Genomic DNA, 23,915 nt, shown 5'->3' with positions numbered 1-23,915 from the left:
TAGAACTTTATATCAAGTTCTTCACATGTCTTGTCATAATACACCAACCCCAATTTTTAAGAATTTTTGTTCACAATGGAAGAACTGTATATAAAGTTCTTAGATGAAAAAATTTATAAAATGAATAATGTTAAATGGTTCAACACATTTTACAAAGCTATATTTATTGATTGTACATTTTCCAATATTTATAAACTTGGTTCTTATTTTAGAACTTGGTTCTTAAAAATAAGAACAACTTTTAAATGCAATAGAAGAACTTTTAAAATAAAGTTCTTGGTAACAACCTCGATGCTAAGAACTACTATTGCTATTGCTCTTAATCACTTAATAAAAGAATGAGAGAGTGTAATTAATTACTTACTAAGTAAGTGGGAAAGTGGAGGACCCCACCTAAATTAAAGTTTTTTTAATTTCTAAAAATCCAAGGACCAATAAGAAAGCTTGAAATGCTTCAGCTTTTATAGATAGGGGATAGTAGCACGCCTACTTAAGAAAATGCAAAAAGGGATAAAAAGATAAGTCAGCTGATCCAAAAAGGCTTAGCACAATGTTACACAGTAAACATTCGGAAATCCAAATTATCAGCAGTTTCCCTCTGATAAAGGGGTGTGTTTGAACACTCCGTTGAATCCTCCAAGCATTTATTCATTTATCCCATATCATCATTGCAAGCTGATTGAACCAAGGATAATCAGGCATCACTCATGCAGAAAGCTCTAATGCTTAAAATTTATAATAGTAGAGAGTACAAGAGCTCACAAACATCAACAGGTTAAGCTCATGATAATTTCTCGAACTATGGCAAAAGTAATACCTGACATACGGAGAATAGCAAACTGACGCTGAAATGGCATACACTATCATGATGCATAAATGTTTCTAAGATGTAATAGAACTAAAAAAACAAATATCAAGAGCCTCTTGATTTAGAACCGTTAGATGTTGTCAAAATGCGATCCGGGCCATTAATAGGTACTTGCCTCTCCATTTCTTTTTAGGAAATAGAGAGAAAATGGACTCCTTGACATAACAATGAAATACCAACTTGTGGTGGATCACAAAAGACTTACTAATCCAACAATTTGAAAGTAAATTTGAAACATTCGTAGAAGAGATCCCTCAGTACCAAAGTACCCTAAAATCCACTACAAGCCTACAATAGATAGTAGGAACACCAGTTAACTGACATCAGCACCTATAAGCCAACAAAAAATGCATCAAATAATTAAGAATGTTGAAGATACGCTGGGTGAATGTAAACCTCAGTTCACGAAAGAATGTCATCACTTTATTAGATATCAAAATGTCATGGAAACATAAACTATAGGAGGGGAGCTCACATTAGCACACAGTTCGAGTTCAGACCAAAAAAAAGAAGAAACCGAAGAAATTCAAATCAGTTTACAAAGTTATAAGTGTTGATTTGGCCAACAAAAGGGACCTATTCTATGGAAGGATGACACTAATCAAATAGTAACAGATTGCAGTTATCCCATCCCATATGAGCTTCTGCCTCATCATCTAGACATCTAGTCCCGATTAGGTGAGAGTCACCTATAGAAGAAGTGCAATCAAAGAACTTTGAGGAACATCAACAAGAAAAGTATCTAAGGTATGCAAATCATCGAGCGAAAATGCCGAAGTAGAGAATTTTAAAAAAATTACAAAACAGGAAATTTTCACTTAATGATGAGCACCGACTTACCACATGGTGAAAAAGTAGGCATCAACAGGCTTTATAATGTATCCTAGATACCTAAATCAAGAAAAAAATAAAAACATTGCATTCGGAAACCTATTTGCATAAGGAATTAGGAGAACTACAAGGACAGCTTGACGAGCACACTGGATAATTTCCACAGCAAGGAATATGATATGAAGTGGAACTGTGGAAGTGATGTACAGAGTAGATCGAAGAACCAAAAGTCTATAAATAAAAATAAAATAAAATAAAATAAAATAAAATAAAACAAAATAAGTTCTGAACCATCCTTTCCTATATTCAAAGCAGGATGCTGCATCCTATACCACTTACTATTATTCATGCAACCAGAAACAACAGTGCCAGCTAAAAATGACAGATTGAAATGAGATACATAGACAGTTGGAAAACACCATTTCATTGTCCTTCTATAGTAACATGGAAATTTGGGGAGAGAAACTATGAACTACGGAGTATTATATAATTATATTATACTATAGCCAATAGCAAGCTATGTCGTAATTAAGAGTGATATTTAGAACATCAACAACAACATTACCCCGTTACCCCAGTGCCTCAATGGCTCCCGCAAATTGCGGGGTTAGGGGGGGTCGGATGTACGCAGCCTTACCCTTGTGTCAGCAACACAAAGAGGTGGTTTCCGAATGACCCAAGATGAAAATTGCGTCGAGAACTGCATCGAAGGACCACTACTTCACAAAAGAAAAAAGAGCAACCACTTTAGTGAGCCATTTTGATTTATTCCATTATAATCCAATAAAAGAGTTCTTCAAACCCTTGCGACCACCCAAAACTCCAGTGCTTGTAACCCACTAAAATACGTCAAAGTTAGCTTTGTATACTTTTCAAGTCCTAAACTCGGACCTCACAAATGGGATATGACAAGTACAGCCAGAACAACCAACCACCTTGACTTACCCCTCTTAACTATTCTTAAAATCTCCGGCAAATGACGGGCGTACAAGTATTGTTCACATTCATAGTCATGAACAGATCAATCAAACACCAATGCAAAAGAAATGCGAAAAACCCCAAAAAAATCAAACAAACGAACTGAGTCAATGGTCTGATGGAGCCCAAGAGCTGATGCGGCAAGTGACAGCAAGCATGGAAGTCATCAGGGCCGATGCAGTTGCGGTGTGAAACGGCTGCATTGATTCCAAACATGCACTCAATTCCGCCGGACACCTACAAAACGCACAATCCCCAATAAATAAACAGTATCATTTACTCACGATTCTTTTGCGAACATACAATTCACAACTAACCAATCAAATTCCATAAAACATCTCAACATGGAGAAGTGGCGGATTTAGGGGGGCTAGCAGGGGTGCTCGCCCCGCTGGCTAAGTAAAAATTCGCATGTTTTGGTTAAAATCTCCGAAATTTTTACAAGTTTCCGTTATGTCATTACTTGTTTGCCCCCGCTGAGATTTTTCGCCTCCCTAACTATAAATCCTGGCTCCGCCACTGACATGGATATGATTCAGATATCGATATCTATTCCGTAACTAATTCAATCAATCATCAAATCAAATCCCAGTCTCTTAATCAAACAAATCTTAACCATCTCATAAATTGATGAATAAATCTAGAATCATAGAATTAATAAATTACTTTAAATCGACATCCTGATAGATGAAGATGAAATAAAGAACTACGAATCGAAAGTACCTGAAAATGCGACGAGAAGAAAAAAGATTGGTGGCGGAGGGAGATCGGAAAGAGGAGCGAGTGGAGGAGGCTTTGGCACCGGAAGAAACTTGTGCGGCAGCGCTACGAACGGAGGACGATCGGAAAACTGATCTTGCGGCCGCCATTGTCGCCATAGTTGAACAAGGTTTTGTGTCGTCAAATGAAGGGTTTAGTTTTCTAGTTTACTCCTTTAGTCCTTTACTGTGCGGTTGACTGGTTGTTGATAAGGGTTAGCAATTGTAAACTCGGAAAACGCATGCCGTGTTTCTAAGGTTTAATAAAGAGTATCATTTTGCTCATGCTTTAGCTCATGTTTGTCCTAGAATTGTTGGGAGAGTCATGTGGTCGGATGTTTTACCACCGATCGCGAACAATGCTGTTTCTTTTGATTTATCGTTATTATAGTAAAGCCTACGGATTTTCACCTCAAAAAAAAAAAAAAAAAAAAAAAAAAAAAAAAAAAAAAAAAGCTTGAGATGACATAACTCGTATTTACAAGTTCAGAAAGTGATAATGTGTTTTTTTTAGCGTAACAAAAAGAAAAGATACAAGGGATAACGGCTACTACCAACTACGGTGATACTACTCAATGCCAGGACTCGGTGAAAGACTCGTTCCTCCAACGCACTCAGCTAAGCTTCACATATCAACACCTGCTAAAACCGACTCCTCACATAATGGATCACGGCACACACATAATAAGAAGAAAGACAAACAACAACACTAGGGATGGCAATGGGTAGGGTCTGGGTAGGGTCCGCCTAGACCCGGACCCGACCCGAGATTTTCCCTTTGGACCCGTACCCGACCCAGACCCGCAAGGGTCTGAAATTTGAGGACCCATACCCGGACCCTATGGGTAAGGGTAGGGTCTGGGTCTACCCGTGGTCCGAGTTTCAACTTTAGAACAAGATTAAGATTATATAGGGTCTATAATATTAAAAAAAAAAATTCATACTACTTTAACATTATGAGTTTATTAATCTGCCGTTAATGGTGGTTGTCGGTTGCCGGCTATTAAAGAGGTGGTTGCCAGTCGCGTATCAGTACTGTGGTGGTGCTTTTCTTGTGTCAGTGGTGGAGTGGTGGTATTGTCAGAAGAGTTTGGTTGGGTTTTATCACTTTATGGAATGAGGGAAGAGAAAGAGACTTTAGTTGGGTTTCTACAGTCTGCCAGTATGAATTCAGAAAAGTTGTAATTTTGATTTTTTTTCTTTAATAAAGGGTCTAAGGGTCGGGTATGGGTCTCATAACTTAGACCCGGACCCGAACCCGAAATATTTTCTTAAGACCCATACCCGACCCATACCCATTGGGTCTGAAAAAATGAGACCCATACCCGACCCATTAGGATCCGACCCTCAGGGTCTGGGTCGGGTCCCCGACCCACTGCCATCCCTAAACAACACCCAAGATTAGTAACTGAAGAACAACAGACAACACAAGACACAACATACACACATCCGGATCAGTGAGATGATTATTAGTATTCGGATCAGTGACAACCGCCCTCGGGACGAATGGTATTGGAGTGCATAGAAGGATGGGGTGTATACGCTTAAGTCGACCTATCGCAGGTTGGCCGGGGATCGGGAAGCTTTAGAGGTCGGGGGTGTGTCAGATTGAGAGAAGGGGAAATGGCTGTGGAATAGGCTTTGGAAGATCCCGGTTTGGCCCCGAGTGAAGCTCTTCTTCTGGCAACTGTGTAGCGACTGTGTAGCGAAGCTCTGGCAACAAGGGCGAATATATATTGCTTCCCAAGTTCGAGGTGAGTTCTCTTTATGTCCTTTTTGCGCTTCTTTTGTCGAGTCTAGTCTTCATCTTTTCAGGGATTGTGTGGTAACTAAACGGGTTGTGGGGTAACTAAACGGGCTTGGGAGGGTATGGAGCTGGATGACGAGGGGGAAGAAGGGGGAGGGATGTACGAGACTGGATTGAAGGGAGGTGAGGGGAGCTAGGGGTACGGGAGCATGGCATATTTATGGTGGGCTGTTGGGCGATTTGGGAGCATCGCAACAAAGTTGTCTTTGAGGCGATAGCGGCGGATCCATTTACTGTTATTAGGCGTGTTAATGACGTTGTAGAGGAGATGGGGGGGGGGGCTTTATGCGTGATAGGAGAGGGGAGGGGAGGTATGGTGTGGTGGATGGCGGCGTTCGTGGGTGGAAGGCTCCCTCGTCGGGGTTTGTGAAGATTAATGTTGATACCGGGTCGAAGGAGGGGGAAGGCGTGGGCTTTGGGGTGGTGTGTCGGAAGGGGGAAGGCAAGGTTTTATGGGGAGTCTCGGTAGCTCAAGATACGTTATGGGAGCCTCATGCTGCGAAAGTTGTTGCGGTGTTGGAAGGAGTTACAGAAGCGCTGCGAAAGGGTCATACGATGGTTGTGCTTGAGAGTGAATGCTTGGATGTGGTTAAAGCGCGGAAGAAAAGTCCAAAGGAAAAAGTATCTTTTCGTTAGTTTTAGAAAATGTTCTAGCTTTATGTTCTTCGTTTATTTCTATTAGTTGGTGGCGCATGCTCTAGCTCATGTTTCACCTAGAGTGGTTGGTAGATTTGAGTGGTCGGATGCTTTACCACCGATTGCTAATAGTGTTGTAAGTTTTGATTTATCATTAATGCAGTAATGCCTTTGGGTTTTTCTTCGAGAAAAAAAGACTTTTTAACGGAAGTTGTGTGTTCTAGATAAAAAAAACGGAGTTTGCTTAAAAACAACCTTTCATCCTTGAGATTAATTCTTAAACTTGTCATGGGCGCGACTGTTAGGGGGGACAAGGTGGGGGCACCCCCATGTGCTTCCCTCTCTCCTCTATTTGGATTATTTGTGAGAGGAAATGGTATCCGTCACTCCAAAGTGACGGATACGTGCCGTCTTCAATGAGATTTTGTGTTGCTCCATATGCTCAAAGATACCAATATGTGCCTAAGAGGCTTTTTTTCCTCTTCTTTCCTGCTGAGGACTACAAAATTAGGTTAATCGTTCAACCAATCTCATCCTTCTAAATACCAGGAGTGGCAACGCCTGGCTCACTCTACCATTGGCCATAAGGCGAGTTTTACCTTTCCGCTGTGGACCATTTTACAATTTGCATTGAAAAAGATCCCAAAAGTAGTAGAGTAAAACGGTTATAAAACACACATAAGCGTAAGCACACATAAAGTGGGAGAATTTGTCTCGCACGCGGCCATGAGATTGCAAAAAGTATCATTAAGGGAGGGAGAGTTGGGGATTTAAAGTCTATTTGTTTGGATAACAAATAAGGGTGGAGGGAAATGAAGGGGAAAAGATTTGGAGGGATTTATTTCCCTCCTCCAAGGCAAATTAAAATCTCTCCACAATAGGCAAGATTTGGAGGGAAATTATATCCAAACACCCACACTCCATTTCCCCTCCTCTTCCCTCCCTCCCTTTCTCTTCCCTCCATCCCCTCCCCTTTCTTTCCCTCCATTTTTCCTATCCAAACACACCTAAAGTACATCAACTTAACAAAGAAAGTTCGAAAACCGACAAAATTGGAGATAAATAAGAATAAGAAAAAACATAATAAACCAAAACAAAAAAAAATTAGATACAACCATGAGTGATGAGACTCATTATTATCCGTAATTAATAAAATACAAACATGATAATAAATTTGATAATTTTGAAACCCGACCGCAACCATCTAAAAGAAACGAAGTCCATACCCAAAGAAAACATCGCCGTTCATTCTAAATTCACCTTCAATCTAAACCCATTGCGTTTCAAGGAACATAGCGTAATAAAAATTCCATAATGCCTACGCCTTGGCAAACTTTACCTAGTTCGTTTTGAACTCCAAATTTCGGCCAAATCTTGCTTCAAAACGAAGTTAAATACACAATCCACACATTGTCATTTCTAACTCATTGCTCACTACGCGATCTTAGCCTAATCCCAAATTTGAACGATTAGCCTTACTTGGTTAGCAAGCTTGAGTTGGAGGGAAATCGAGGGTAGGAAGAGTAGACCATTCCCTTCCCTCCTTGTACCCAAACAAATTATAAAGGATTAAAGGGGAGGGTTTATGCATTAAAAGAAGCGTCTTCTGAAAGTTCGCGTTGTTCCTTGGTAAGTCTTGACCAACAATCCCACACCTATTCCAATACCAAGGCAAATGCTAAGGCCTATGCCAACGCCTACTCTTACTCCAGCATTGAAAAACGAAAGTTCTCCATCTTCACCTTCCATATACTCTCCGACTGGATACTGATTGCTATATCCTTCAATTTCTGGTTTGTAATCTGGGTATTCTGGTACCTGTTGAGGGGGTAGATGTAAGGGCGTCAAAATCAGGGCATCGAATGACCACAAATCTAACAAAAATTAAAGCAACACGAAGGAGAAAACAATATAAAATCACCAATGAAATGCTTACAGTTTCATTAAGCTGAATACATGAAAAGAAGACTGCATATGGACTTTTCGACCTATATTTGGGTCTAGAGAAAGCACCCTAAGGCACGAGTCGAGAGCCATATTTCACGTTAGTTGATCTTAATGCCAGTGAAAACCTAGGGTCAGATGCAGGGGAAAAGGCTAGGAAAAGAGCGATTACTGGATGGTCAAATTTTCAGCAGCGACTACTTTCTACTACAAAATCTCTTCAGCAAATAACGACAAACTACCGAAAATATTGTCAAAAGAACCAACAATTATCCCTTATATATTGCAATATATCGCATTACTCTATTTTTCCAAGATTACTGATAACTTAAACAGAAGGGAAGCTTTGGCGCATCGGTTAAGGTGTTGCTTTGTGACCGTGAGGTCACGGGTTCAAGTCCTTGAAGCGGCCTCTTGCCAAAATGGCAAGGGAAAGCTTGCCCCAATTACACCCTTGTGGTGGGACCCTTCCCCGGACCCTCGCCTAGCGGAGACGCCATCGTGCACCGGGTTGCCCTTTACCGATAAACAATAAATTACAGCCCATCTCGACGGAACAAGTCCAATGTCAGTCTTATTAAGAAACTACATACACCAATATACCAAACGTCATCGTGATTCACAACATGTGCCAGAATCTCTCACCTTTGTTTTAGAATAACGGTTATTTTTTTGTTTGTAGACAAGAAGCATATGCCTAGTATGTGATACTCATGCACTCATAAAGAGATAGGAAATTGATGATTGATCATTACATTTCAGACACATCACAACGAAGTCTGCTATAACATGGAATAGATGTTCTGATAAAACAAATATGGAAATTGCACATTAGTCAGCCTCGCTACTTGCTAGTTGTGCACTTGTGCGAGCTGTGCCTTATCAACAAGGTCACTAAGGCGCTTTGGCTAGCGCCTCAGGGTGCCTTGGGCTTAGTGGTTAAGTGTGCCCGAGACATGCCTTTTGAAACTAAGGTCAATGCTGTAGGATTGAGGGACAGTCCTGACTCCAGTGACAATAAGGTGTCTATAAACTCTCAGTAAACGGCTTAGACACATTTGCAAGAATGAGTACCTTCCCCAACAAAAACAGCCATAAGGGTAAATGAATATGTTAAGGCTCTAGGGCGGACACACCTTATAGTGACCATTTATTGACTAGCCATACTATATTACTGACAACCAGAAACTATTGTTGAAAGAACAACCGTTACCAATAATCGACTACATAATCATTATTCTTACCAAGTTTTCTTCTGAAACATTACTGATCAGTAATCACCATCCATTTCAAATCATATAAAACAGAAGACTCTCAAAGCAAACCTCATGATCACGAGTCATGAAAACATGTGTCAGAAACCCTCACAGTCCGGTTCTAGGATCAACTTTCTTTTCTGAAAGTAAGCAAGAAGCAATTTCCCTTTTGTGTGACGACATTTATAAGGTTATGATAACTTAACCATGCCAGCAGGATTATAAATCGACAATACAGTGGTCAGAGCAACAATAAATCCTGAGCAGCAAATATATAAACTAAAAAAAAAATACTCCCTCCGTCCCGGTCAATTGTTGTCCTTTGGTTTTGGCACAAAGACTAATGAAAGAGGAAGGAGCCAATCAGTAAATGACAAGTGGAACAAATTGAGTGTGAATGATCAAATTGCTCATCAAGTTCATTCTTAAAATAGAAAGGACAACCATTGACCGAGACACCCCAATAAGGAAAAGGATAACAAATGACCGGGACAGAGGGAGTATTTGATTACGCTCTCATTTGAACTTAATACCTGAACAGCAAGCCCAGATGGAGAAGCCTCAGTATAGGTCATGTCATTCTCTGGAATCGAATTCAACACTCCCAGTCTCGCTTGCTTTCTACGACCATTAAGATGCAAACTCTTTGTTAACATAATAGGGGTGCCCAAGAAGCATCCAGCAACATACACTTCAATAGTCGGTAATGATAACTCAGATCCTCTTCTTTGTTTCCCCTTTAAGAAACCAGTCCCAACAGTTGCATCACTATCACAAGTCATGCTCCACATACGAGAAACATTATCGGATTCACTACCATCAATAAAACCATTGCTATCACACTTATCCAAAGAGCCTGACAGCAATAGAATCTCCCCATCAAAGACCTCAAATTTCACACTATTTGTTATTCTCACACTATCCGTGCTCACAAACGTAACTTCTTCTGATTTCCTATCAAGTCTATCTCTCCGAAGAAGAGTTGTTATACCATCAGAATGTATGCTAGCTCTAACCCCATTTGCTTCTAAAAGGGTATTTGGGTCCAATGGTATATGGTTCAACGTAAGGTGATCAGGAGTCGAATCATCAATCTCACATTTGCTAATTCTAACATAAAACACTCTTATATCGAGCCATGATAATCGCGGAGACGTGTTTCTAGGAGTCAAGTGACCATTATTTCCCATATATCCATTGCTACTCACTGTTTCATAAGTATTATCCATCAAACCCCCCTAAACCTTCAACCTACTCGAAGTAAACAACTCGAGAAACACCATAAAGAGAACCTAGATTTCGCAAAAACACTCCTCGAGGCGAAACTCATAACATAGGAAGCCTGTAACCAAACAAATTATGAATTCAGAATAAGCAAGCAAAGTAGCAAACTACCAACAACATTACCCCAGTGCCTCAATGGCTTCCGCAAATTGCAGGGTAAGGGGGTCGGATGTACGCAGCCTTACCCTTGTGTTAGCAACACAAAGTAACAAACTACCAAACATAAAAAAAAAAAAAAAAAAAAAAAAAAAAAAAAAAACCAGAAATTCTGATTTTTATAAAATTGGGTAGTTTAGCATAGGATAAACCCCAATAATCAAGCATGAAACTCACCCTTAGAAGCACTCGACGAGATCAGATGTACGCAACCTTATCCGTAACACCTTCACAACTAGTGCAGCTGCTATATCAACCTATCTAGACTACAAACAGCCAGATAGAAGAAGAGATTGAATTCTTCAACCCAAGATAAGCAACCTAAAAGGGTACAAAATTAGCACAAACTATAAGATTTGCTAAAACCCCCAAATTTTACTATGGAAAGAAAACTGTAACCTCTGAAGCTAAAAGAGATAAGAAAGTATGGCACAACATATAATATGATTGTTAGATGTATAAAACGGTAAAAAGTTTCAATTTTTTTGGTGGGGTTGAACCCTTCAAGGCTTTAAACTTGATCAAAAAGACAGAGAAATGGAAATTAACCAGAGAAACACAAAAAATTCAGAAACTTTCAAGTTGGTCAATCAATATATAGGCATACCCCCAATTCTGGTCTAAGACGTGCATATCCGCCTTAAACTTAAAATGATTTATCCAAATGAGGTTATTTGACCTGTTTAATTTTAAAACGGATATATCCGTCTTAAATAGAGACCTGTCATAAATCACAAAAAGACCCATATGGTAAAAACTGGGTTTTAACCATTACTCTTCTCGATTCTTAGAAATTGCCCCATTAATCAAAATTTCGCGATAAATTTTAAAAGCGGGGTAATTCCAAAGAATCGAAGGGAGTATAATTTAAAGCTTAATTGATTCCAAGATTCAAACATTAATAATCAGACAAAAACATCAATAAAACAACAGAATGCAGCAAATTTATTGAATCAAGATACCATCATGCAGAAATATCTATCTCATCCTGTACCTGCCCAGGTGTGAGGTGTGATCAAAGTAGTGAATCAAACAAATAAAGTAGACAAAATGCATGATATTTAATTGAATATAAATTAAATGGGATAAGAAAACTGACCAATTTTAATTGCATTTTGGGGATGATAACTCATTACTTATTTAAATGAATTTTTATTGCGTATGTAATTGTTTTTCATGCGACTTCCTTAAAGTTTGGCTTTTGGGTAAAATATTTGAAGAAAAAAAAGGGACTTTTTTTTTTTTGAGAAAAGGAAAAAAAAAGGGGACTTTTTATGATTATTAAAGTGAACTAGTTTTAAACCCGTGCAAAATTGCACGGGTATGTATTTGGGCTGGTATTAATGTTTTTGGATGTATTTTTTTTTGTTGCATTTCTATTGTACTAATCTAGTTGGTCTAAATCAGCGATCTACATAATTAATGTTTAAACTTGTTACAAATACGTGTTCACATGCAATGGTTTAAGAGATCTACTATTGTAAATAAAATTTGCATACATAAAAAACTTTACATCCCGATAAAAGAAATATAATTTAATAATCAACTTTAACATATGCAAATTATTCAAAAAATTGAAAATTTTCATGATAGACTACATTAGTAGTCGTAGTAGTAGAAGTAGTACGCATAACGTAACTGAATCACAAATTAGAATTTTCAAGCCTTCTTTTCGGGTGACCCTGGAAAGTGCGACATAAAGCTGGCCATGACTAAACAATGGTCTTGGAAGGTAGATGCTGACCTGAGATAAACACTGGTCCGATGGAGTAAGTGTTAGTCGAGCAATATGCACTCTATCACCTTTATGACTACCAGTTAAGAAAGTACATCTTATCACGCATGCCCCCAGATCATTCACAATTAGTCTCGTACTGTTACACAACCCACATTTTTTTGCCTTTCTATCACTGAAACACTTGTTGAAGAGTAAATTTACTCGACAACCTATCATTGTCACCTATCATTTTCGGTGTGCGCGGCTAGTAGTTAAGTTGCCGAGTTTTTTACAGTAAGTAAATACTCCGTCATGATTTTTTTTTTTAAAAAAATATATCGTACTATCTAGTTTTAAAAAATTATGCTTGTAATTTATTCGCATTATATGTAAATATGTAATTCAATCCCGTAATTAAATATAAATCCTTCTCGTAATTAATTATGTAATTTTATTGTTATTTAAATTTTTTTTAAAATTATGTAAATCAATAATTTGTAATTAGTTTCATTTATTCCGATTTGTAATTCATTCCACTTATATGCCATTAAATTCATTTATTCGGAATGTATAAAATTATTTCATAGTATTATTTCATAGTATTTGTTCTAAGACGGAATTTGTCGCATGTTTGTATTGGCGGACTTCTGAAGAAATAAATACTTTGCACACTAACGAGTCCCACCATAACCTGAATTTCCAAAAAAAAAAAAAATTAAAAAAAAGGCTGTATTAATGACGTGGCGCGTCCTGGATTCAGTATTGTCTTCTGAATTAATAAAGATAAGATTTTTGAGTAAATGTTCCGTATAAGAAATTATTAAATTGGCAGATTTAATAAATTTTTTTTTTTTTTTTGTGTTAGCCCGAGTGTATTTGTCGATAACGGTGAGTAATCCGATCTCGCCATAGGTGCTCTCACGAAGTAAATGATTAATCGAGAAGTTTGCTCAATTTTTATGGGCAATAATCCAACCCCTATCCTGACTAATCTAAATGACTAGATCACCGAGGCTTAACCAGCGGACACATTTTTGAAAACCTGAAATTAAGAGCCAATAAAATTTCTCTAATTTTTTTTTTTTGAAAGAGAACTTTTATTGAAACATCAAGTGAACTCCGATATGGCATCGGAAGCAACAATATCTCTTAGCACATCCGGACACGTATCCACCCAAATATTTAGAATTTCTCTAAATCATTGAGTTTATTATAAAATCATCGAACATGAAAAACTATCGGTAAGAAATTAATAAACTTCCAAATTTAGAAATAATTAATTAGAAACCACGCGGTTTTACTTTTAGGGCGCGTTTGGTTCACGCGTGGGTATGGCCTATGGATTTAGAATCAGGAATCATACCCGAGTGGTATGAGTTTGGAACTTGATTCCTCATACGATGGGTTTGTTTCAATTTTGGGTGCAATGGGTTAAACTTCATCAAAATTTTAAAAAATCTAAATACAATATTAAAAATAATCATTATTGATATTGAAAATTTATGAAAATGAAGATTTGATCAAATAAATGTAAAACAATTTCATTTAAAATGTTTTATTTAAGCTTGTTTTCATGGTTTTTGGTTTTATTATTTGCTCATATTCACTTTTCCCCTTAGATATGAGAAACTTATACTTCATGGGTTTGTGGTATGGATATAAACTATGAAACCCCTATTTTTGCCAAACATAGTATTTATATTGTGTTATACGTGACACCTCTCCTCTTATCTAATTACCTAATTTTATACTGACTTATCTCATAATTAATTGGATGTGTGATGAAGTAACCAAGACTTGATACGGTAAGGGATAAAGACAAGCCAAAGGAAAGTACGAACTACACTACTACAACATACTACAAAATTTTAAAATGTTAAGCGCAATATAGTGGTAACCTTTTAAGTTTAAGACGGGTTAAATATCACTCACATGAGTATATAATATAAACATTTTATGCTTTTTAATATATTATGTTTTTATCTTATTAATCTTACACTAGTATATTTGATTCGTCTTAAACGTAAGACGAATAATACCAATCTTAAACAAAAATTTGTGTTTTTCTAATATCTGGTCATTTTCTAGTACCAACACTTTGTCTTGACAATTGACATATATAATATTGAAAAAATAGTGTGAAATTAAAGTAAGACAATCCAAAAAAAAAAAAAAAACGATATACAATTAATAGTTGTTTGGTTGATATACGTAATTGAATTTATGCGGGATTTTCAATTACCTAAGGAGCTTTTAGGTGATCAAATTCCTCCATTATAGAGTAATTAGCAATGCATGGGAAAAAAACAAATTACTATATGTGATTTAGACACCCAAACAACTCTTAATTTTATCAAGGGAAATTTCCAATTGTACTCCTCTGGTATCGGCTAATTCCACTTGTACCCCTACTTTTCAGGAAATCTTACTTGTACCCTTCAACTTCCTATTTATTCTCACTTATATCCCTTAAGTATAGTAAATGATGAATGTTGAGGATGAAGTGGGGAAGAAAGGTAAAAGATGAATGTTGAAGATGAAGTGGGATCATATAAACGATGTTTGTTGGAGAAGAAAACAAATATTTCAATTAGGGTACCCTTCTTCATATTGTTTACGTAGCCTTCAACATCTTACTCGACGATACTTAACACTTTTTCCCCACTTCATAATGACAAGCAAACCAATCGTTGGTTGGCGCAGTGGTAGCATGGGGCTGCGCTTGGTAGGGAGGTCTGCGGATCGATCCCCCACAACTGCGATTGGGAGGGGTTTAAATACCGTAATCCTTGGACACGCCCCGAAATCCGGATTAGTTGGCCCAATGTGGTTCGGATTACCAGATGGTTTAGACCAAAAAATAATGACAAGCAAGAATTTACTTAACTTCTTAATTATTGGTGCTTAGTATTATGGTCACGATTCCTATGTAACTAGGATGTTGGAGTGTAGGGTTTACTTAAAAGTAGGGGTATATGTGAGATTAGCTTATACCTAAAGGATATAAGTGAGATTAACTAGTAAATTAGAGGCCTAGAGGATATAAGTAGGATTTCCTGAAAACAAGGGAACAAGTGAGATTAGCCCATACCACAAGGATACAAATGAAAATTTTCCTTTTATCAATTCGGTGTAATTTGGATTGCATCGAATACCAGATTATGTGCAAGTCACCCGTATCGAACATAACAAATTTGCCTCCGCAAATAGGTTTTTTTAACAAAAACCTAGGGTCTGGAACGAAGGAAGTCTCCGAGAAATCCGAATCCGTTACTTGAACGAAACTAGATCTTGTGGAGGAAAGCTAAAGTCAAGTAAAGTCATCGAAAAGTGTCAAAGCTTGAAAGTCAGTCCTAGCCCGTGCTCCTCTCGCATTCGCTCTCCCGCCCATTAACCTACTCCAAAATCACAAAATAAGGAGGTTGGACAGAAGGTCCACAACGTCACCTGTCATGTATGTACTCGTGGAACGTGTGTGACTATGTGTCCGATTAATTTGGATCAAGAATCCAACGGTCTTAACTTTAAGCAATGGATGGTGATATATACTTCCTCCATTTCATTCAATTCCATACATTTGTCTTTTTGAACACTATTTATAGGGAGAATTTTCAATACAACTTCTAATACTCCCTCTGGCTTTTATTTTTCTTCCCGTTTCTCTAATATATGTGAGGAGTATTATAATGAAATAGGAAGAAAACAGCAAGCCGGAGGGAGTATATAGCAAAAAATATAGTCATGTGAGATCTTGTTTTAATTGTCTTACCGAGTACATTGTAAATAACAAATTTTTATAATTTTTACTAATATGTAACTAAAGATATGAACAAAATAAAATGAGCATTGATATACGTATATAAAGCAAATGGATGGAATTGAATGAAATGAAAGAGATAACAGAAATAATCTTATATCTTATATCTTATATCTTATAAAAAAAGAGGATTGGGGTCTGACATTACTTTTGACATGCTTCTATCCCTCTTGACGTCATATTTTACAAAAATGCCACCAATACAACTTCTTCTTCTGCCGTTCTTATCCTTTGTCTTTTATCACTGATATTTCTCATTTTTTAATTTTTGATGCCACAAATTTGATTTTTTTTCTTAAGCACCGACTAATGTTTTTCCAGATTTTACTTACCTTTCTCTGTCATTCTCCATTAGTCAGCATCGTTATTGCAGAAATTTACGCTGTGCTTGCCATGGTCGAACCCGCTGTCATCCATTACGTCTGTTATTCGTCTCTGTTAATCATCAATGGCTTCCTTTTGACAATCCCGCAGTGATTTCCGACGGTATTTTTACATTACTACTCTATTTCATCTTCCATAAAACCCGATTTAAGCTTCTTTCATTTAATTTTTTAAAATTTCATATTGCCAATTTATCCCCTTTTCGGCGGTTTTGCAAACCCTAATTTTTTAAAATTGGTATTAATACTACTGCCTGGATTCGCCCCTGCTTCTATCTTTCTAATTCATTAACAATCATATCATTTTGATTCATCTTCAACCTTTGTAATGATATTTGATAGCATGCAACGAACTTCCAATAAGTAGAACCTTAAGTCATATATACATACTCTTGCTACATAGTCAAAAATGCTTAATGGCTAATTCATCATGCATGATGATTGAGTTTGATACGTCATATTTTACAAAAATGCCACCAATACAACTTCTTCTTCTGCCGTTCTTATCCTTTGTCTTTTATCACTGATATTTCTCATTTTTTAATTTTTGATGCCACAAATTTGATTTTTTTTCTTAAGCACCGACTAATGTTTTTCCAGATTTTACTTACCTTTCTCTGTCATTCTCCATTAGTCAGCATCGTTATTGCAGAAATTTACGCTGTGCTTGCCATGGTCGAACCCGCTGTCATCCATTACGTCTGTTATTCGTCTCTGTTAATCATCAATGGCTTCCTTTTGACAATCCCGCAGTGATTTCCGACGGTATTTTTACATTACTACTCTATTTCATCTTCCATAAAACCCGATTTAAGCTTCTTTCATTTAATTTTTTAAAATTTCATATTGCCAATTTATCCCCTTTTCGGCGGTTTTGCAAACCCTAATTTTTTAAAATTGGTATTAATAGTTGTTTGTCGTGTTTTGTTTTATCTACTGGGATTTCATTACGTCCACGAAATTTAGCTAGCTTCCAATGTTATGTCAAGTTATAATTGGACAAGCTAAATTGTGGTAGTTACTCAGTTTTAATAATTCCATTTCCCTCTACTTGTTTTTGTTTAGTTGACATGATTAAAGTTAATTGAAAATCTTCAAATATATGTGATTAACGGTCAGCAATTCGCTCCATAGAATCATAGGTCTTCATTCGGTTTATATTATTCTTTGTTTGCTTGAACAAGATACATTGTAGGCAATATATTAATTTAACAAAGTATTGAGGAAGTTAGGTGGGCATATTCGCTGAACACTTCTTCTTCTAAGAATCTGCCCGCCAGGCGTTCGATGAATTGCCAAAGCAAATATTGATTTCCTCTTTATTGTGTACCATGTCATACATCTTGTATGTTCGTCGGTTTCTTGTACAAACAAGTTTGTTTAAGCTAACTACTGCAAAATAACCTTTTGAGACATGTAATTGAGCCACTCTACGTCTCTACGCAGAAAATAGTCTCAAAGCAGTTTGCTTTTTTTTTTTTTTTTTTTTTGTTCATTGCTTAATTAGCCGGCATTAGCAATGACAATCTTTGTGAGAAGATAACAATGAACGTCTAATTTAAATTACAGTTTTCTCCCTGATGTTTTGCTTATGTGTTAGAAACTCTAAATAAGAACAATGCAGTTGGAAGCATCGAAACTATAGGGATTAGACTAGAGGGGATTCACACTTTCCTGTGCATCTTTCTTCAGTGTTTATACATTAACTTGACTATGACGGTTACAAAAGAGTTACAGTGTAGAAATGCAACTAAATGGATTGGTTTATGCTTATACTTTGCCCCATAAAAGACTCCAAGTCAAGCATTTCTACTTCAATTAACAAATTTGCTTACTGCGTTTAGTTTTGGTATAATGGCACCATTATGTCTTTCTATCCTCTTCTTTTACTTCATTATCTCTTGTAAGATTCAAGTTATTTCATCTTCCTCTCTTCCCTTAGTTGTCTTCGTTTTGGTTTATGCTTGTATGTTTTTTATTGCTTAAAACTCAGCCATTTCCGCTACTCAGCCAATTTTTTCTTATTTGCATTGTGGTTGAAATTGTGCTAATCATGCAGAAAGTCAGAGACTTTAAAGGCGCCTAAACGAAAATGAAATATTGCTCAAAGCCAGTGAGTCTTAAGTTGTCTTTCAGACTGTATGCTGTTACATTTTTACACTTTTACGTATTAAGAATATCTACATTTCTCTAACAGTTGCTAAAGTTCAGAAAAGTTGGGAAATTTTGATTTCTTGCTTAAAAGAGATATTAGTTCAACAACCGTTCTATTACCGCAGGTATTTCAGTGTTTAAATGACCAGAACTGACGTCGACACTTTGCTACTCACCATCAACGTTGGTTCGATCTGTAATGTTCCATCGTTTTGAGTTATTGTTCAAAAGAGTTGATCGAGACGCTGAAGGTCTTTGATGAACAGGCAACAAGAGGATTGACAGATTGATTCATGTTTCGAGACAAGTTCATCTACAAACAAATAAAAGTGTTATCTTTGCTAATTGTGTGTCAAAATTCATACTTTTTCATTAGTCATGTATTATTTACCATGTTTCAAATAATTATACTTGATTTATTTTATTAATAACTGGCAATTTATTTCAAGCGGTAAGGTGTTTGCTATGAAAAAAATTTCATCTCTTTTGATTTAAGGCATTCTCCATACATGTTTAGATTTCGAACAATTCAGATTCATTTGGTTTCAAATTTGGGTGTCGGTCAGATAAGTTCATCAAATCTTGGATTGCATAACTGTAAATCGTTTTTTCTAGATTTGGTTTCTTTTGTCAAGTCTATGTGGGTCATTGTGAGTCAATCATCAGTCGTGTGCTCTTGCATTACAAGTTATTCTTCGTCGAGAATGCTGGAGTCTAAAATTGTGTCACTGACTCGACTTTTCAACTTCATTGATCGGAAAGAAGTGACGACAAAAGCTACGGAAATATACGACTTAACAAATAGATACGACATAAATCATACGAGTAATACTTGCTGCGTTTTGTGAAAAGTTACTCTTGTATTACATGATAATGATAGGGCGCAACCGGGTGACGCCGAGATTGGTGTCACCCTGTCACATGCATCCTTTAGTGAAGGGGTCCTCAATTATTGCATGTGAGAGAGAGGGTGGCGTCGAGTTTGGGTGTCACTCAGTGGTGCCAGCTCATTTTCCTTTTTCTTTTTCGAAACAGTACAAGTCTACAAGAACACTACTAAGTTTCATTTACGGTAAAGGAAAAAAAATATGGTTTATCGGCTGGCGAAAAAAAGGTCTCGATATCCGCATGTCTATGTAATGTTCTCATTTGGTTTTCCCCTCATCTTTCAGAAATACAATAATTATATAATATATCCCGTGTGTGTTTTATGTATGTTTAATTTTATATAAATAAATAAGCTTGTCAATATTTTTCGTATCGGCTTTTAATATTTCCTTATACCGTTTAACAACTTAAACACTACCAATGCAAGTAAGAAAAGTTAGATACCGCGTGCTGCGCACGCGCAGTTCCAACTAGTATATAAAAATGAATCTAGAGATAATAGATCATCCATTACTTTTGAGATAATAAACAGGATCATAACTCTTGTCCCGTATCCACCTGGAAATCTAACGTTTGTCTGACCTTATTTACTTGAGCACAATAATCATCATCATTTCCTACTAAACCTAGACAATTTCATCTCATACCATCTTCATTAGAACACACATTATTATTTAAGACCACATTATTTGTCTTAAATTTAAGATAGATCACTTTCTATTTTACACACTACTAGATTTCGGGCTCGCACGGGTAACGAAATTATACTTTGTTTTTAAGCAAGTTTGTAAAAAATGTAAGTAGATAATGTGTTTATATATCGACATTTAAAGTCAATGGTATACTTCGTCACTAATTCTTCAATAAATAATATTACTCCCATATTTGAAAAATAATGTTAAAGTTCTGTCTTAAAGATAGAATAAAAATAAATAGGACGAAAATAGAAAAATGGAGGAAGTACAATATGATGTAACTACTACATTTTTATCATTATTCCACTTTAACCCCATAAATATAGAAATATGAGACCAATCATATGCTTAAGTCCCTGTATCGCTAAAACTTCATCAAGGCAGTCTATTAACGCACTATTTTGATTTTATAAAGGTCGCCTACTCACAATAATATAATGTCGAGATGATGCGGAAGAGGTCTTAGCCTAATTGTTAAGGTAATAAAGAGGTATATTGATTGGTCCCCGATATTGTATTAGCTTAGTGACGCGTTTCACACTAAATAAAATAATGTTGAGATGATATTTGTTAAATTCATATACCCATTACTTAGGTTTTGTTTGGCACGATACTTCAGGTAACTTATTTGACCAAAGTAGCTTATTTGACCAAAATTTCAGCTACCTGATTTTTTTGCAAGTGTTTGACAAGTAGCTTATTTGGTCAAATAAGGTACCTGAAATGAAATGCTACCTCAGGTAGCATTTGAGAAATCAGGTACCTGAAATGAAATGCCACCTCAGGTAGCATTTGAGAAATCAGGTACCTGAAATGACTTATTTTCCATTTTTACCCCATTATTCTATAAATTAAATTGTAACACCCCCATACTCCAAGTGCCTTACCAGGACCACTCAGGTATAAGGATGCTACCATCTCGGTTATCCGAGCCAATGATAATCAAATAGACAATAACAAAACAACATTTAAATAGAAATACTTTAGCGAAAGGTTACAATCCAAAACCAAAACCAAAACCAAAACCAAAACCAAAACCAAAACCAAAATACGAATACAAGTTCTCAAACCAACTGTCTAGCAGCTAACTGAAATGTTTATTAAACTACTAAGCTACAACGGAAGACTTCTATCATCAGACGGTGGCACATCCAGCCTATCCCAAGAACTCGACTCATACCGCTCATATAATCGCTCACCATCCCCGAATGGATCACCACAGTTTTTAAAACATTAAACGGGGTCAGTACTAATCACACAATTTATATAAACCAACAACACAGTAAAACAAACAGCTCAATCATCACAGATTTCCTCCGAACTCCAAACCCAACTCCACAATCCTGACTACACACTAAAGTGTGTAGCCCTGCCAGAGTGCCCATCGCAACAGGTCACTCCTCGCGCGATGGGGGACCGCACTGCCCGTTCCCACCTAAGCCCCGCTCATCTCCATCGAGCGATAAACCCAAATCCATTAATGTGCACATCCCTTCTGTGGCGGGTTCCACAGAAGGCGAATCATGGGCGTGAAGCCACTCCCGTAAGTGACTCCACTCAGCCAGGGACGCACCCCGAAGAACACAGACAGATACAAACAATCACAACTACTATCAGCAACCAAATCCAGCAATCGTCACAATACGAGTATGATAATATTCAACAACCACAAACACCACAACACATTATGGGACTAATACTGAGTAGGGAAACCTTACCTGGGAAGCACAACACAATCAGACGATCTCACAGCTGATATCAAAACGCTTCCTCTACGAATCCTCCTCCTCACATACAAACATATAATCACTACCAATCATAAAATACAACAAAACCCCCAATTCCCAATATTAGGGTTTAACCAACCTTAACGAAATACTATAAAAACGGTATATAGATCTTACCCTCGACGCAAGGATTACAACGGTATAAAGAAAGGTAAAATCCGACCTTCCAAGCTCCGGGATTTGCCAACAATGCGATTGATGCGAAGAACGTAGTTTGATTTCTCTTTTTGAAAGCAATTAGGTTTTAAAAGTGTTTAAAGAAAAGTGACGGAAGTAATTATACACTTAATCGCATTATTAACAAAACCCGACAAATCATCACCCCGTAAACCGGCTACTCGATCGAGTAGTTGAGGTACTCGATCGAGTGCCCCCTTACTCGATCGAGTATCTACGTTACTCGATCGAGTACCCAACAGGTCAGAAACTATTTTAAACTGCAACTCACCCTTACTCGACAGAGTAAGGCCTACTCGATAGAGTACCCAGAGACTCATAAATCCGTAGTATTACATAAATAATTTGCATATCCTTTTACGTCATTTTACCAAAATCAGCTACCTTTTCAGCTAGTTTGCCAAACACATTTTTATATAATCAGTTACCTTATCAGCTCTTAATTTTCAGCTACCTTATCAATTAGTTTTGCCAAACAAAGCCTTAGAATATTTATTAGGTTAATCTAAAACTCTAACAACATATATATGCTAAATATCTTATGATATAACTTATAAGTGCTACTTTCCGGGAAAAAAAAAACTTATAAGTGCTCAATATATCTTATAAGTACTGCCCTTCATTATCCCTTGATTTTATTGTAGATAGTGGAAAACGTTCTAACATAGTACCCGAGACGAAGTTGTGGACAATAATTCTCATGCCTAAATCACTTTTTGTTGGTTAACTCATGCCTAAATCACGCATCGAAAAAATTATCAAGATACTATCTTCTAAATTAAAGTAGTTGTATTTTATATAGGTTATTTTTTCCCCTTGTTTGAATTTTGAGAAAAATCAATGTACACGTTGAATTTCCTATCTAAATGGCAAATTTCATTATCATATCATATACTCTGTATAGAGTATATGTACAATATACTGTATGAGTGCGTATGCTTATATGAGTCTTTGTATCCACATGTGACATGTCCATATTTTTCATCCAATTTTATAAACGTAAAGTAAATCTTATTGGTGAGTCGAAAAATTACTATTGTATAATTATTGTGAATTGATTCCAAGTTAAAAGCGGAATTCATATTTATTCATCAAAACATTCACACTCACTCCATAGTCTGATAGATCTTGTGAAGAACTGATTAATCGGATGAGAATAAAAATAGAGTCCCGTTCTACTGACAACAATGAAATTTATAGTAAGAGAAAAATCCGTCGACTTTTAAAATTGTGAGGTTCAAGTCCCTCATCCCCAATAGCGTTTTTCACTTATTAATAAATTATCTTTTTTTGCATTACCGTTTTAAAGTTAGCCTTTTTCACTTCTTAATAAATTATCTTTTTTTTTGCATTACAGTTTTAAAGTTAAAAGTATTTTAGCCAAATGTAAATAAAGGATTAAGGTGTATATATAGAGGGTCACATTTATTACAACTACACTCCATATCTCAATACAATTACTATAAAACATGATGATGAGTTAATTTATATGCAAGTTAAAAGTACCCGATAAAATTTTGATGTGGATTACAGCCCTAAAAAGGAAAAATCTCAAGGTACACAACTATGCAAGATATGACTTACAAAGAGGTATATACAAATTGATTACAATTGTTCAAAAAAAGAAGTAAAAGAAGATATTTCTGCTTAATAAGACGGTTTTCAGCGTAAGCGGTTTTATAAAAATGGACCGGCTTATAATATAAGACCGTTTAACACAATAACTATTGAATCCTATATTGATTTAGTTGTAACATTGATGAAACTCGAAATGTCAAC

General features: G+C 36.5%; 1 protein-coding gene and 1 long non-coding RNA gene across 6 annotated transcripts; both read right to left on the bottom strand.

The window, feature by feature from the left end:
* Positions 1–378: 378 nt before the first annotated feature.
* Positions 379–3,751, bottom strand: LOC141611211 (uncharacterized). Of its 2 annotated transcripts, none has more exons than XR_012528567.1 (3): positions 3,401–3,751; positions 1,709–2,914; positions 379–675 (listed from the first exon to the last, which is right to left on the bottom strand). It is a non-coding gene; the product is annotated as an uncharacterized LOC141611211 (long non-coding RNA). The 2 variants fall into 2 exon arrangements; XR_012528566.1 differs by lacking the exon at positions 379–675 and adding an exon at positions 1,270–1,557.
* A 3,162-nt stretch (positions 3,752–6,913) lies between these two features.
* LOC141611206 (uncharacterized protein At1g01500-like) lies at positions 6,914–11,749 on the bottom strand. Of its 4 annotated transcripts, none has more exons than XM_074429682.1 (4): positions 11,618–11,749; positions 10,696–10,839; positions 9,612–10,420; positions 6,914–7,696 (listed from the first exon to the last, which is right to left on the bottom strand). In XM_074429682.1, exons 3-4 carry the CDS (start codon positions 10,305–10,307, stop codon positions 7,469–7,471), a joined length of 924 nt encoding a protein of 307 aa, XP_074285783.1. In that variant the 5' UTR covers positions 10,308–10,420; positions 10,696–10,839; positions 11,618–11,749; the 3' UTR covers positions 6,914–7,468. The 4 variants fall into 4 exon arrangements, with proteins under 4 accessions (XP_074285783.1, XP_074285784.1, XP_074285785.1 ...); XM_074429683.1 differs by having other exon boundaries at positions 11,513–11,618; XM_074429684.1 differs by lacking the exon at positions 11,618–11,749 and adding an exon at positions 11,481–11,507.
* Between the last annotated feature and the right edge of the window lie 12,166 nt (positions 11,750–23,915).

The sequence above is a fragment of the Silene latifolia genome, chromosome 11, assembly GCF_048544455.1.
Source record: "Silene latifolia isolate original U9 population chromosome 11, ASM4854445v1, whole genome shotgun sequence".
Lineage (NCBI taxonomy): Eukaryota > Viridiplantae > Streptophyta > Magnoliopsida > Caryophyllales > Caryophyllaceae > Silene > Silene latifolia.
Note: the sequence above shows the minus strand (reverse complement) of the source record. Positions and strands in the feature narration are given on the sequence as shown.

Excerpts from the sequence above, each read along its gene's own strand:
- LOC141611206 (XM_074429682.1), bottom strand. The coding sequence starts at position 10,307 with ATGGATAATACTTATGAAACAGTGAGTAGCAATGGATATATGGGAAAT. Across the intron at positions 7,697-9,611 it reads CATCTGGGCTTGCTGTTCAG|GTACCAGAATACCCAGATTA; the intron begins GTATTAAGTTCA and ends CCCCCTCAACAG.